Raw genomic sequence first — 14,473 nt, forward strand, 5'->3', positions numbered from 1 at the left:
GTGCATGAGGTACTTCCTGGGTCTCTTCCCTTCCACAGAGCCAGGCTGTCAGTATGGCATGGGAGAAACAAAATCCTAAAAAGGGTGGGGTTTTGGTTTTGGAATTATAAGACTCAGAGTTTCCATAACCTCAACACTGCTTTTTAGGAAGAGATTGCCCCAGATAACAAGTTATCAGAAGTCAAGGGTTCCCTTTAGATTTTGGCATGGCACTCCAGATGTGTATCGTTTGAACCCCCGATTTCTCTAGCTACACGTGGGCAGGTGTGTGGAGGAAAACCATCAGTAATGCCTGCGGCTTGCCATCGGGGCTGGGCCCTCACGACCCTATTCCGTAAGCTGTTCCTTTTTTACCCAGCTGCCTTTCCCATTCTCAAGATTTCTCGCATTCTTGCCCCCTCACTAAGCATATGACCTTGCCTGCTCCTCATTCCTTGAAAACATGGTTTGGCAGGTACCACATCCGCATCTGTCTTTGATCTCCTCTTCAGGTTTTCTTCCGTGTCAGTTACCGGGCACACATCTGTCCGCTCGTGTCCCAGCTTCCCTCCGCTCCTTTAGCCAGCCCCCTGACGTCTACCTCCAACCCCACCATTTTACCAGCACTGCTCTGCCGGTTACAAATGCCACACCTGCCACTCTTACTGGGCTCATTGGCAGGGGCTGACACTGCTGGACTCCTTCCTGCATGTCCCTCTTCCGTGATTTTTCTACCTCAACTACGGGTCTTCTCCAAAGTTCTGTCCTTCAACCTTTTTTTGTTCCCTTTGTTTTGAAAAGAATAGTGTCTTTAATAAATGTATAGGAACATTTTCTTGACTTTGGTCTGAGTGATGATTTCTTGGATATGAACACAAAAGCACAGCAACAGAGGCAAAAATAAAGTGGGATTCCATGAAACTAAAAATCTTCTGCACACCAAAGGAAACAATCAACAGAATGAAGACACAACCTATGGAATAAAAGGAAATATTTACAAACCATGTATCTGATAATCGGTTAATGTACAAAATATATAAGGAACTCAAACAACACAATAGTATAAACACAGACAAATAAAAACATTTTTTAAATGGGGAAAGGACTGATATAGACATTTCTGAAAAGAAGATATACAAATGGTCAACATGTACATGAAATGGTGCCCAACACCACAAATCATCAGGGAAACAGATGAAAATGACAATGAGATATCACCTCACATCAGCCAGGATGGCCATCAACGACGACGACAAAGCAAGAGATGGCAAGTGCTGGTGAGAACGTGGAGAAAAGAGCACCCTCCTACACCACTGGTGGAATACGAACTGGCACGGCCACTACTGAAAACAGTACGGAGGTTTTTCAAACCACCAAAAAAAGAACTGCTACACGATCCAGCAATCATCCCATGTCTAGGTATACGGATGAAATCAACACACGTACACAGGCACAGTGGAACGTTGCTCAGTCTTTAGCAAGTAGGAAATGCTATCACTGTGACAACATGGATGCACCCGGATCTGTCCTTCAACCTTTAGCCGGGGCACGCGTTCTCTCGGGACAATCGCATTCACTTGAATGACTACAGTAACACTCTCCCTTTATGCCAACAACTTCCAGATCTGCATGCCTGCCGCCAGATCCGGGAGTCCTAGGCCTCCCCTGCAGCCACGTCTCGAGTCGCCGCCGCGTGGGGAACTGAAGGCAGCTGCTCTCCCACTGAGGGGAGCTCCTGTTCCCACCCTGGATGGGCGCTCACGATGCTATGATGTACCTCACGCACCAGGTCCTGTCGACTTTAGTTCTACTGTATTTCTCTTTACTGTAGATCTTTATTGTCTTCCATGTTGCCACACTCATCAGCATATGGCTGTCAAGCCCCACAGCTTCTCACCGGTCCTCTCCTCCAGCCTCTCTCCCCTCCCCATGTTCTTAGAGCTTCCTGTCTTCAAGGGTGGACTCTCAGCGTCTCGGACTGCACGTATGGCCCTCTGTCACTAGACCCTCATTCGTGCAGCCTCCCCACCTTTCCTCCTCTGCCCGACACCCCCGGGTCACACACTTTCCACGCTCTCTGCACATGTGCCCCGTCCTCTCAGATCTGTTTGTCCCACTTCGGCATCTCTGCCCACTTCAGATGCCAGGCGCTGCTTGCTGGGACACTGCCTGGCCATCCTGCTAGACCCCGTCCACCTGGCATCCCCTCTGTGAGGATCTCCCTGGCCATCCAGAGCAGCTGGTTTCTGATCTGTGTTCCTACAACGTGTACATTTCCACGGTGCGGTAACTAGTTTGGGCTCCCTTGTGTACATGCTTGTGCACCGCACTGGCTACTACTACGCTCCCCACAGGCAAAAAGAGTTCTTTTACCTAAGGAGATAATAAATAATTTTCTTTTAAAATAAAGCATTATCATTTAGGCCTTTGAGTTTATCCTCCATTTAAATATTTTTAATGACGAATATAATCACCTCCATTTCTTTTGCTGTGTCAAGGGTCCTGGTCTGGCCTTCATCTTCAGGTGATGGCTGTAAGGACAAAGAAAACCAATTTTCATTAAAAGATATATTAAAAAGGTAAATATCAAGGAAAATCAAAAAATATTAAGAGTTTCGAGGCAAGAAATAAGAATATGGATTACTGGAAATTATTCATTGAAAAAAAAATTTTTTTAATGTTTATTTTTGAGAGAGAGATGGAGTGTGAGTGGGGAGCGGCAGAGTCTGAAGCAGCTCCAGGTTCCGAGCTGTCAGCACAGAGCCCGACCTGGCGCTCAAACTCATGAACCATGAGATCGTGACCTGAGATGAAGTCGGACGCTTAACAGACTGAGCTACCCAGGTGCCCCTGGATTACTGGAACTTAATTTTTTATTTATTTTGAGAGCGAGAGAAAGAGCACGCATGAGAGGGAGCTGGGGAGGGACAGAGAGATAGAATCCCAAGCAGGCTCCATGCTCAGTGAGGAGTCTGATGCAGGGCTCGATCTCTTGACCGTGAGATCATGGCTTGAGACGTTATCATGAGTCACATACTTAACTGACTGAGCCACACGGGCGCCCCTGGAATTTATTTTAAACCAAAAATGAAATAGACACAATAAGTAGCATTTTGAGAGTATTTGTGAGTCAAGAGTACCTATTACTGGTAACTTCAAGACTAATCTTTCTGTGCCTGAGCAAGAAGGTATGAAAGTATTTGGTAAATAGCACAGAAGTACCTAGTAAATGGAGTCGGTTTTCAACAACCGGTAAGTCTATGACAAGGAGAAAATAGGAGGCACTCTAGGGACTATTTTGCATTAACAGAGCAATAGTCTCAGGTAGCAGAAGATTACTGTAAAATATTCAAATGCTATGGAGAATGTGAAAGCTTCCTATAATACCAGCCTTCAGAGATCACGCACATATTAACAACAGACAAAGGTATCATGCACAGACATTAGGAACGATGTTATCTTTTAAAAAGTTTTAAAAGTTTAAAAAATTTTAAAAAGTTAAAAATAATGATGTTATTTTTTAAAAAGTTGTCTGGGTGACTCAGTTGAGTGTCCAACTTCGGCTCAGGTCATATCTCACTATTTGTGGGTTCGAGCCCTGTGTCTGGCTCTGTGCTGACAGCTCAGAGCCTGGAGCCTGCTTCAGATTCTGTGTCTCCCTCTCGCTCTCTGCCCCTCCCCTGCTCATTCTGCCTCTCTCTCTCTCAAAAATAAACAAACATTAAAAAAAATTAAAAAAAAAAAAAGCTTTATTATGATTTTTTAAAACCAATTCCCAATTTTTAAAAATTATAAACAACACATCCTTATATATAACTTTTTAAATTTTTCTAAGATCTATTCTGAGAAGATCTGCTGGATCAGTGGACAGAGAAATTTCACATTTGAAATCTTTTGCCCTATCAACCAAATGAAAGATACTCAATTGTAGTTGAATACTACTAATTAATTCAGGTTAACTGATGGGAAGGCTAGAGGAAAAATATTTTTGAGTTGATGTGAAGGTGCGTGTTTTTAGGTCATGCGAAGAAAGCAGATCGAGCACTAAGACTGTACAGCTGTTCTCAGTGAGCCAGAGGTGCCGACTCAGCGCTGCTGACAGTCACCCAGGGACCAGCAGCCACATGTGCAGTGAGGGCAGAGGACAAGGCGACAGTAGCCACAGCCACTGGAAACAGCTAGGACCCTGAGAGACGTAAGGTTCTTCTAAGTATGGTGACAAGGACGGTGTGGAGCTTGACTCTCCTCGGCACCAGGAGGAACACTGTCTGGTTCTAGTCTCTGAGCTGTGGGCCTGCCAGATTATCAACTACGTCCAACTGAACTAGAGACAGTCTACAAGTGTTAGTGACAGCAAAGAGGAAGTTTCTTATTTTGTTCCTTGGGGCCCCACCACTGTGTTCTTACCACATAAGAAAGAAAAGGACATTCGCTAGCATTGTAAGTCAACTCGGTTTCAATCCAGTGAGCGAGACCCCCTGTTCTGTTAGGGTACATGGCACCAGCTGACTTCTGAGCAGTCAGCCCCATCCTGATTCTTATGTTCCCAAGATCGGGAGATAACGACAGTCTTCTGGCCCTCACAGACCCTGGTAGCTGGCTTACTCGTTTCCGTTCATTGTCCTCCACCCGCGGTCCACACCCAGGCCGGGCTGTCTTTCAGGGGAAGGCAGCCCAGCTGTCACCCTGGTGACTCCCATGGTTTCATAACACTCAGTGACTAATGCTGAAAGCCAATAATAAATTACCCGGTTCTTTAGCAGCCTTCTTACCGTCTCCAACTCTTGAAGGGTTCTAGAATGGCCTCCTTTTGTTAAAACATCCAGTAAACTATCTGCCATCACGTATGGATAATCCTGGCATGTGGCCAAAAACTCATGGATGCTGAAAGAGAGAACGTTGGGAAAGTCGCTTCCATATGAATCACCTGTCGGCTTCATCTTCCCATCCCAGCCAACGGTTTCCACCAGACACGACTTAAATTTATACGCCACTGTGTAAAAATTTCTGTCTAGGTACGATAGCATACTTACAGCCTTACCAGTGCTAACTTTACCGTCATGAGAGAAGCAAACAAGATCAAGAACACAGTGAAATGAAATGCTCCTGGGGAAACCGTCAAAGAAAAAGAAGACTTTCTCAATGACAGAGGCTTCAGCATTCAGTCCTGGACTTGTTCCTGCCCTTCACTTCCTCCCTAAGGTGACCTTACTCACCTCAGGACTAACACATACACGGGGTCTCAAAAGTTATACTTCCAGTTTGGACCACACCCCTTGTATATACACACGTTTATTAGGATTTTAGAACAACATGGCACTCAGCAGACTGATGAACTGGTGACTCACCTGAAATCACTTGGAAGATCAGACTCTTCCCCATAGGTTGAATAGATTAGATCAGAGTCGTCCTTGCTGATATTTGCAAACGTGGAGTCGTAATGTGGAGCATAAGAACTGTAGGGTCCGTAATTCAAGTATAACACTGTTGACAGAAATTAAGTACTGCAATACTGCTCTTTAACTTCTGTGTCAAACTGATTTTTATTTTATTAAAGATTATTCCCTTCTAATTTTACTACTTCAATGACTGGTATAACAAATAGAAGGTAGGTATTTCCCCCTCCTGGATCCTCATGAAGTCACAACTCAAGTGACTTCTCCCCCGAGGAAAGAAAGAACAAAAGTCATTTTGAATACTAGTAACTGATTTTTCAGTTTCTTCCGAAGTTAATAAAAGAGTTGATTCATACTGCAAAAATGCCACCAAAAGAGTTAGTAATAAAGCAGTAAGTGGTAATTACACTTTCCCCCCGCTAACTGCTTGAGGAAAAAACCTTACCCGGAGTGACTTTGTTCCTTTTGTCCTCCTTGAACCCCTGCAAAGTATTCACTCCAGACTGAAGCCTTCCGGTTGTCATTCCCAGTCTCACAGGGCAGTAGCCTGGTTCTGAAACAGAAGACCGGGCTCGGTGTGGGAGGTGCACGTGGTAAGGAGCCGATGGGTGATCTGCAGGGTGTCTGCACGCACGCTGCTTCGTGCCATCCATGGGACTCTGTCCAGGAGGCTTTATTCACGTAAGAAAATCGCAGCTTAGCAAGGTAGGAATGTGGCCAGGCCCCAAACCTGGTCCTTTTCATTACCCTCTCCTGCTTCCTGGAATACTTTATAATCATGTTGCAGTTCACTTAAAAACAAAAATTAAGGATTTAAAAGTTGAAACCTGTGATGAAAGTAAACGAGTAGAAAAGGTTAGTAAAAGACTAGGGGACAACACCCAACTAAAGACAAGAACTCATGGTACATTCAGGAGAAGAATTAGGATCTCTGAGGCATACTTTCAATGCAGTGAGGAACGGTCCTTAAAGATGTGCTCTGTAAACCAGGAGCAGACCCCTGTAACTGGATGGACTCTGATATAAGCAGAACTGGGAAGGACGGTTGGTATGAGGAGAAGACACGATCTCTAGTGAAGAGTCCTGGTTTTTGCACCGCGACCACCCTTGAACAGAGGCTATGCCACAGGTGATCAGCATGAGGGAATGAAAGCACTTGCGAGAAACTCTGAACACCTAAATTGGATCTTCTCTCCCTCTTGGCGAGCAGTCTGGAATTTGGAAGAAGAACCTGGAAGTGAGCAGGGGCAGAGCTTCCACCTTAGACCAGTGCTCAGGCCTCTCAGGGAGCTGCCGAAACGTGAGGAGCCGGGGCAGCCTGGGCCACACCGACTCCAGGAGCTGCAAATGCAAGGAAGCAGAGCAAGGGCAGACACAGACCCCGGACATGAAGAAAGGGGCAGATCTTAAGGTGTCACCTAAATCATTAATTGCATCCTTATCCTCTTAATTACCAAATTTTCACACAGCTACACTAGAAAGAACAACGTTCCCGATCTCGTGGCACTTTGACTCAATACCATGTACATTTCACATGAAACGAAAAGTTCACATAAAAGCAAAAAGTGAGTTTTGCTTTGCAGACAGCACTTTTCTTCTACGTGAAGGGACTCCGTCAGCACCTCAAGAGTGGAGGGAAACGCTGAAAGACACGAACAGGCTCCCGTCTGTAGTCCTCAAATGCATCCGGCTCTTCCCACTGCTTCAAAGTCTCTTACCTCCTATCCCCGCACTCCTTACTCACTTTTTGGGACCAACCTAAACGTCACCTTGCTAAGGAATAAGGAAGCCTTCTCTGACCCCCACCTGTGTCCCGTCACAGCTGCTCTTCTTCACGCGATTATTCTCATTGGCTCCTCCGTCCCGCACCCCACAGACAAAAGGGGAGGGACTCATCTCTGTTCTGTTCCCTGCTGTACACCCAGCTCCACCTCCGGCACCCAAGACAGGCCTTGCCTGCAGCAAGAGGTAAATACTGGAGACTGTTAACTGGAGCGTCATTCATTTTTGTATCCCCAGTGATCTCTCTCATAATGGCGGTGGGGAAAATGGGGATTTATAAAATAGCATGCTCACATTTGCGTATCACAATATAGGATTTTTCCTCTCAGGTGAATGACAAAAAATTCTTCTATCAAATTTTAAAATTATTCCCTATACTACTACCATTAAAATACCTGAGGGAAATAAAAAACATGACGGAGGTTCTAAAGCAATGCTTCCCAACCTTTACAAACTTTCTACCAACTACAGTGAAAGCCATCACGTCAGCAGGATTTTATTATTCCTATATGGTACTGTATGGCATACATATTCGTTCTAGTCACTGAAATTTAAAAAGTCAGTCAGATGTTTTATAAGAAGGTTTTGAGATACCTCCAGAAATAACTGAGCATACATACCATAATCTCTTTGAGCCAGAGTTAGAAACTGTAAAATTTTGGCTTTAATTGTGGGTCTGATATTCTGTATTAAATACATTGAAATTCCAGACTTTTTTTTTCCCCCTGAGAGAGACAGAGTACGAGCTGGGGGAAGGGCAGAGAGAGGGGGAGTCACAGAACCTGAAGCAGGCTCCAGGCTCTGAGCGGTCAGCACAGAGCCCGATATGGGGCTTGAACTCCTGAACTGTGAGATCATGACCTGAGCCGAAGTTGGATTCTTAACCAACTGAGCCACCCAGGTGCCCTGGGACTTTGTAGTTTAAAGAAAACTTGATGTATATATAGAATCTACTTAAAGATGAAGTAAAGCTATTCATGCTATTAGCATGAAATACATGATGCCTAGCCAAGTTCTTTATGGCTGACAATACGGTTGGATTTCACAGTACTAGGCCTGCTGGTTTAAAACGTCACCCAGGTTACTGCCTGCGAACCAGCAAGTTCATGCACAGTGTGATCTGTGAACTCACCTCCTACAATGGGATCCACAGGATGCAGAAGCCCCAATGTTGTCGTTCCATCTGGTTTTCTCCTTTCAAATTCACACTGCAATGACCCAAAGTATCCAAATGTCCTCAACAGTTTTATATGTACCACGTTCATATGCATGTACACATACATATATATGTATATATATCACACTACAATGCCCTAAATTTAATCAAACCAATATAGTAAGTTGCTACCATTACACTTAGATATTAACTTTCCCACCTGGCTCCATATACATAGGTGCATTAGCAGGGCTGCAGAAATGAAGGTTAAGGAAACATGAGAATTTTAAAGAGCTATGTGGGGCCTTCAGGCCACTCTGTTTTGTCCCCTCCGTTAAAAAAAGGAGGATACTGGAGACCAGGGAAGGGAAGTGACCTGCTGGAAGTTATGTATTAATCTATTCGGTTTTAAGAGCAATGTGGTAAACAATGAATTCAAGAGACCAGAGTATAAACGCTCATTTGCCAAGTTTAGAACACATTAACTTCACTAAAAGCCAATAATAGAGAAAAAGGTTAATCATGTCCTTTATAAATACGTTATTAAATCTGCCTCCTCGGAGTACTGTACTGAACAACTCTATGGCAGACACGGGCTACAAGTGCACAAGCAATGTGAAAACTGCATGTCTCAGACGACCAGTCAGAAGGTAGTGAAAAGAAAGGAAAAGTCCAATCACCTGACTGTTAACAAGCCGCCTGGTTAGCTTTCCTCCAGATTCCTTAACAATGCGGTCAATCTGCTCCTGCTCTCTTTCTAAGTTACTGCTCTTAGATTTATCTTCAAGCATATCTTTGTCTTTCCTGAAAACACACATTAATACTAAGTAAAAAAAAAAAAATAAGGTGAAAACATTAAAATGAGTTCCAAATAGGGGTACAACTCAAAGGGTGACAATGGCACTACAATCACCAACTATGGCTTTGTTCCCTAGGGGCCTGCCGAGAGCCTGTGCCACACTCGAAGTAAAGCAAACCCGACACCCTGGTTACTTCCCTCCTTTCGGTATCTGGTGCTATTTGTCTTAAACATTTTTCTCAATACAGTCATCACACAAATGGATTCTACCTCAAACATATTTTGAAAGCGGAGAGACATGGAATTTTCTTTTCAAAGCCTGATTTTTAAAACTTAAAATGAAATACATTTAAATTGTACAAATCTTAAAAACAGAACAAAAATATGTCACAAGTTTACTTTCTCTGCACTGCAACCGCAGAAATCCCAAGCCGCTCCCTAGAACCCTCTTCCAGAGAGGACGGTGAGGTGCGAGGCATGAGGGCCGCTGGCGAGAGGTGAGAGCGGGTGTACACACCTGCGTCCGGCCACACCGGCTACTGCTGGGAGGTACTGGTCCCGCCAGGCGATGTCTGGTGGACAGCACGCACCTCAGCAACAGCCCATCTGCTTAGGAATGGCTTTAACTACAGGTAAGCTGAATTACTGTCTATGGAATGAGGTGACGAATACAAATTTTTTCTTAGAGTTCTATTTAAATAAGTTCACTGACAATCAGTCCCTAAAGATAATTTCTTGATTTTAAAACTACTTTCATAAGAATATACATTCAGAACCATTTTTCTGAACTGTGTTTAAACGATTCCATATAGTGCCTTTATGAGAAGAGGAGGGTATCACATCACCAAAATGGACTTTCATGCCACAACCAACCAACCACGGGCAGACCAGGACTTGGATTTCCCAAGGCAGGCACCGAATTAGTATTTTTCCCCCTTCCTAGGCTGAAAAAGACAGCTTAGCTTCAATATCCCGAAGATTCTTTACTTTTTGTTTTCCTTGCTGGTACCCTTGAAGGCTCGGGTTTCAGGGTCTCCGGAGTCTTCCCTTTCTCTTGGCCAGGAGCCGCTGTCCTCCCCACTCTGAGACTGGTCGGTTCTATCCTTCTGCTTTCGACTTTTTTGTAAGTCTGCCATGAATTCTATGCTTTGCTTCAGGCTCTGAATTCTCTCCTAAAAATATTCAAGAACATTCTCATTGTATGTTTGCCATTGATTTTTAAAGTAATGCATTTCTTTCTCACAATGTGAGTTCATACTTAAAAGGGAAGAAAAGCAATTAAATATAATTATAACAAGAGAAATGTTTGGGGACCAGAAAAATACAGTCTATTCCTTCAATTCAGATCTTTAATTTCCAACATAAGAGAGTGCTTTGCAACCTGACTACATCATCAAAACGTTCAGAGAAAGTATGAATAAATACTAGTAAGTATTCTTTGCAGTACTAAATTTAAAAAGCAGAATTTAATTTAATAGCACGTTAAAATTTTAGATTTCACAGAATGGCTTATCTTGTGAAACTTAAGAATTATCAGGTATTTCAAAAGCTAAATGATGTGAACATGTTAAGAACCCTTATACTCTGGTATCCTAGGATAATCACTGATGACTCTAGCATTTTACTCTGTGTGAAAACAACATGCTTCAAGGAGAATGAAAGGTTCCTAGTGTAGTTTCTTTCCCAGAAAGCATAATGTTCTTCTAACCAAAGAAGCCTTGTTTATATTTTGTGAAACATGTACTTAATTTTCCACTGCATTGATATGCTGTGAAATTTTCTTTGTGGTTAAGGGCTTGAGGTTTCTGGAGGCACGTTTGTTTCTAGCGACTACTCTTGCCTTCCAACTGAGCACTGTCCCTGGATAAAATATGGAGTGCAGTCTCCTTAGGGCTGCATGGCAACGGCAGGGAGGATTTTTGCAGAATAATAGAAACTAAGAACTGGAGAAGACCAGAGGTCATTTGAATAAGAACAATGTAGCCCAGAAATGCTACATGACTCACCTAAGGTCAAGAACCAGTGATGAAGTCCAGGCCTCTAGTGTCTCCTAAGGGGCTTTGGCTCATCACACTCTGCTATATTAGTAGTGCAGAATATGAGAGCCTCAAGAACATGGATTATTTAAAAATTTTTTTAAATGTTTGTTTATTTTTGAGAGAAAGACACAGAGTGTGAGCGGGAGAGGGGCAGAGAGAGAGGGAGACACAGAATCTGAAGCAGGGTCTAGGTTCTGAGCCATCAGCACAGAGTCCGACGCGGCGCTTGAACTCACGAATCGTGAGATTGTGACCTAAGCTGAAGTCGGACGCTTAACCAACTGAGCCACCCAGGTGTCCCTGGACTAGCTATCTTTACTGAACTTTTATCTTAAAGTAACCTTAAAACTATTATAGTAATATATTTCATTGTAGACAAAGATTTAGGTAGAGGAGAAAAAAAAAAAACCTTGTTAATTTATCATTATTCCAGTATTTCTCTAAGCATTACACATATCAGCAGATTGGCATTACACTGAATATTTGGTAACATGCATTTTCTTCATTAAGAAATTACAAGCATGTGCCCTCCATATCATTAAGTATTCTTTAAAGTGTTTTCAGTAACTATATATATATATATCTATATCTATATATATATATATATAGAGATATATATATATTACTTTATCTTAGGTACCATGGTCTTACTAATATCCCGCTATCAGACATTTAGATTATCTCCAAGTTTCCACTATTACAAATAGAAGTCTCATGAACATCACTGTAAATAAATCTCTCCAAGAAGATCTCTTTAGGATAAATGCCTAGATGTGATACTGTATGTAAGTATACTTAAAAAAAAAAATTCCTAGAAGTGAAAACACTAGGTCAACAAGAATGAGTATAAGGCTTTTGATATTTACTGCCAAACTGCTTTCCAGAATAGTTTTATTAATATACATTATATTACATGTTAGTGTATACATTATATATACACGTCAGTGATTGACAATTTCTCTGAATCCTTACCAAATTTAACAGTATTTAAAATAATTTGCCAGTTTGAGTTTTAAAAATATGTCTGTTTTAATACATACTTAAAAAAATATTAGTATGATTGTCTCTGTAACTTTTTATTGGCTGTTTGTGTTTTCCCTTGTGTATATCATTTAGGTAATTTCTCACCCATCTCTCTCTAGTATCTAAATCAGAGTCTGGCGCACTGTTAAGTGTTCAGATCATGAAGCTCTCACTTATCTTTTTATTTCCATTCTTGGATTTTATAAAGAGGAGAACCTACATCAAAAACATTTTGGAATTTTAAAAAACATAACATGCACAGGGGCACCTGGGTGGCTCAGTCAGTTGAGAATCTGACTTCGGCTCAGGTCATGATCTCGCGGTGAGTTCGAGCCCCGCATCAGGCTCTGTGCTGACCGCTCAGAGCCTGGAGCCTGCTTTGGATTCTGTGTCTCCCTCTCCCTCTGCCCTTCCCCCGCTCATGCTCTGTCTCTCACTCTCTGTCAAAAATAAATAAACATTAAAAACAATTAAAAAAAACCCAGAACATGCACAGAATTAAAAGAATTAGAGAAATTTCCTAAATTTCAACACACATCACTGGAAAAAGTTGAATTTAATTTTCCTTTGAAAGTAGTCTTTTTTAAAAATAATTAAGATGTCTCCCAATCAGCATACTACTTATCACTTTAACAATATTAAATGACTAAAAGGGCTTGATTCTTTGCCATTAATGACAGCTAACCCTTGGTGCTTTCCCACATGTCAGGTATGATTCTAGGAGTGAAGTACTAGGCCGAGAAAGGTAACACTGCCTCCTGAGGTCACTCAGCATCTCGAAGGCACAGCCAGGCCCTGAACCTTGATTCTATTATTTTGTTTGTACTAGCACACAGCATGCTAGTATTTATCTAGGAGAGCAAACAAATTATTCTACACGTGTCCTTTATAAAAATGTCTACTACTAAAAAATAAATAAGTAAAAAGGTCTACTAATAGTCACTATTTGTGTGTAAATGAAAAAAAATGATAAATGACTGCACAATCTTTACACTGAACATTCAAAACCAATGATCTTTTAAAAGACATCAATCATAGAAGGGTGTACTGGGCTCTCTTGGGAGCGCTGCTGTTACAAGAGTTAACTCAGGTCTAAATTTAAACGTTTAAAAATCACTGTTGTAAGGATCCCTCCCACTTAGGGTGGAGAGGACAGTCAACAGGAAACTATAACACAGGATGGGTAGGGCTCCTCAACAGGAAGAGATCTGAAAAAAGGAAGACAACAGAGAGAGAAAAGGGAAAGTGGAGAAGAATGTTTATTTTCTGTGCTTCCAGCCATCCCATCCCCAGGAAAATTCAAGAGACCGTGGAATCTTTTGCATGTTATATTAACTACATTATCTGAAGAAAAGAAAAAAATGGGAAATGAAAGTTGATAAATTTACTTGGAATACTGCAAATTCAACTTTCTCCTAAAACTTCAATATCCAGTTTTGGAGTGACTAACGACTGCACTTGCAGGATGCACTTTTACTTCAAGTGCAGTAACGAGCATTTGCAGATTTTTAAATCTGGAATATGGCTTCATTCTGGATTCTGAACCTTCCTGCAAAGAGGGGTAAACAGATTTTGCCAAAGATGTGTAACTGGCTTACATTACAGGGTCTTAAGTCTTTAGGAAAGGGTAGGAACTGATGCTGTCTGCGCAAGAATAATTGTCAATCCAAATGATTTTCTTTCCCCAGTTAAACGGATCCAAGAAATCTTTTAGAGCCAAGCACACAGACACTCAGATATCTGCACACCACGACAATTCTTTCAACGTAAAAGTGTGATACAGATGATCACTACAACTGGAAAGCCATGTGCGGCTACACATGACTCATTCCTACTATCCTATAACTCTCCTGAGTCTGGGCCCAAGCTCTTGATTCTGATTTCCTTCTCATTCTTCCTGTCTTACACCCACTTGTTTCCTTCTTCGCAAAATCCCTCTCCTGTCTTGCTCTCCTTTCTCGTAGTCTCCTCCTAATTCTAGCTCTTATGGAGTTGGCACCCTAATGCTAGCAATCATCTTGGGAGATCACTCTTGAAACCTTCTTCTCCACACACGAGAACACTGGAGGCCCAGCGTGGTTAATGCCTTGCCTCAGGTCCACAAGTTCAAAGAACTCCAACTTCCTGCCATGGTAAGGTGCCAGGATCATTTGTTAGTTTCCCACCCTACTCAGAGCTGAGTAAAACCTCAAAGAACACGACTTATCTCGTGAGCTCTCCTTTTCTCCCAGCAGGTGCACAGCAATCACCTCAATTTACCCTAAGGCCTTTCCTCAAACTGTAGCTCTGAGGCAGCCCG

The 14,473-nt window shown here is 42.4% G+C and overlaps 1 protein-coding gene across 4 annotated transcripts in view; it reads right to left on the bottom strand.

The window, feature by feature from the left end:
- BRD7 (bromodomain containing 7) overlaps positions 1–14,473 on the bottom strand; it is a 37,353-nt gene that overhangs the window by 2,138 nt on the left and 20,742 nt on the right. For 2 of the 4 annotated variants that reach the window (XM_078438630.2, XM_060650803.3), the window contains exons 7-13: positions 10,100–10,284; positions 8,994–9,117; positions 8,290–8,365; positions 5,821–5,928; positions 5,328–5,463; positions 4,728–4,863; positions 2,454–2,510 (exon numbers count right to left, since the gene is read on the bottom strand). In XM_078438630.2, coding sequence (XP_078294756.1) covers positions 2,454–2,510; positions 4,728–4,863; positions 5,328–5,463; positions 5,821–5,928; positions 8,290–8,365; positions 8,994–9,117; positions 10,100–10,284 — 822 coding nt within the window. The remainder of the gene's footprint in view (positions 1–2,453; positions 2,511–4,727; positions 4,864–5,327; positions 5,464–5,820; positions 5,929–8,289; positions 8,366–8,993; positions 9,118–10,099; positions 10,285–14,473) is intronic. The other 2 variants (XM_060650804.3, XM_078438631.2) reach the window with 1 other exon arrangement.

The sequence above is a fragment of the Panthera onca genome, chromosome E2 (genome assembly GCF_046562875.1).
Source record: "Panthera onca isolate mPanOnc1 chromosome E2, mPanOnc1 haplotype 2, whole genome shotgun sequence".
NCBI lineage: Eukaryota > Metazoa > Chordata > Mammalia > Carnivora > Felidae > Panthera > Panthera onca.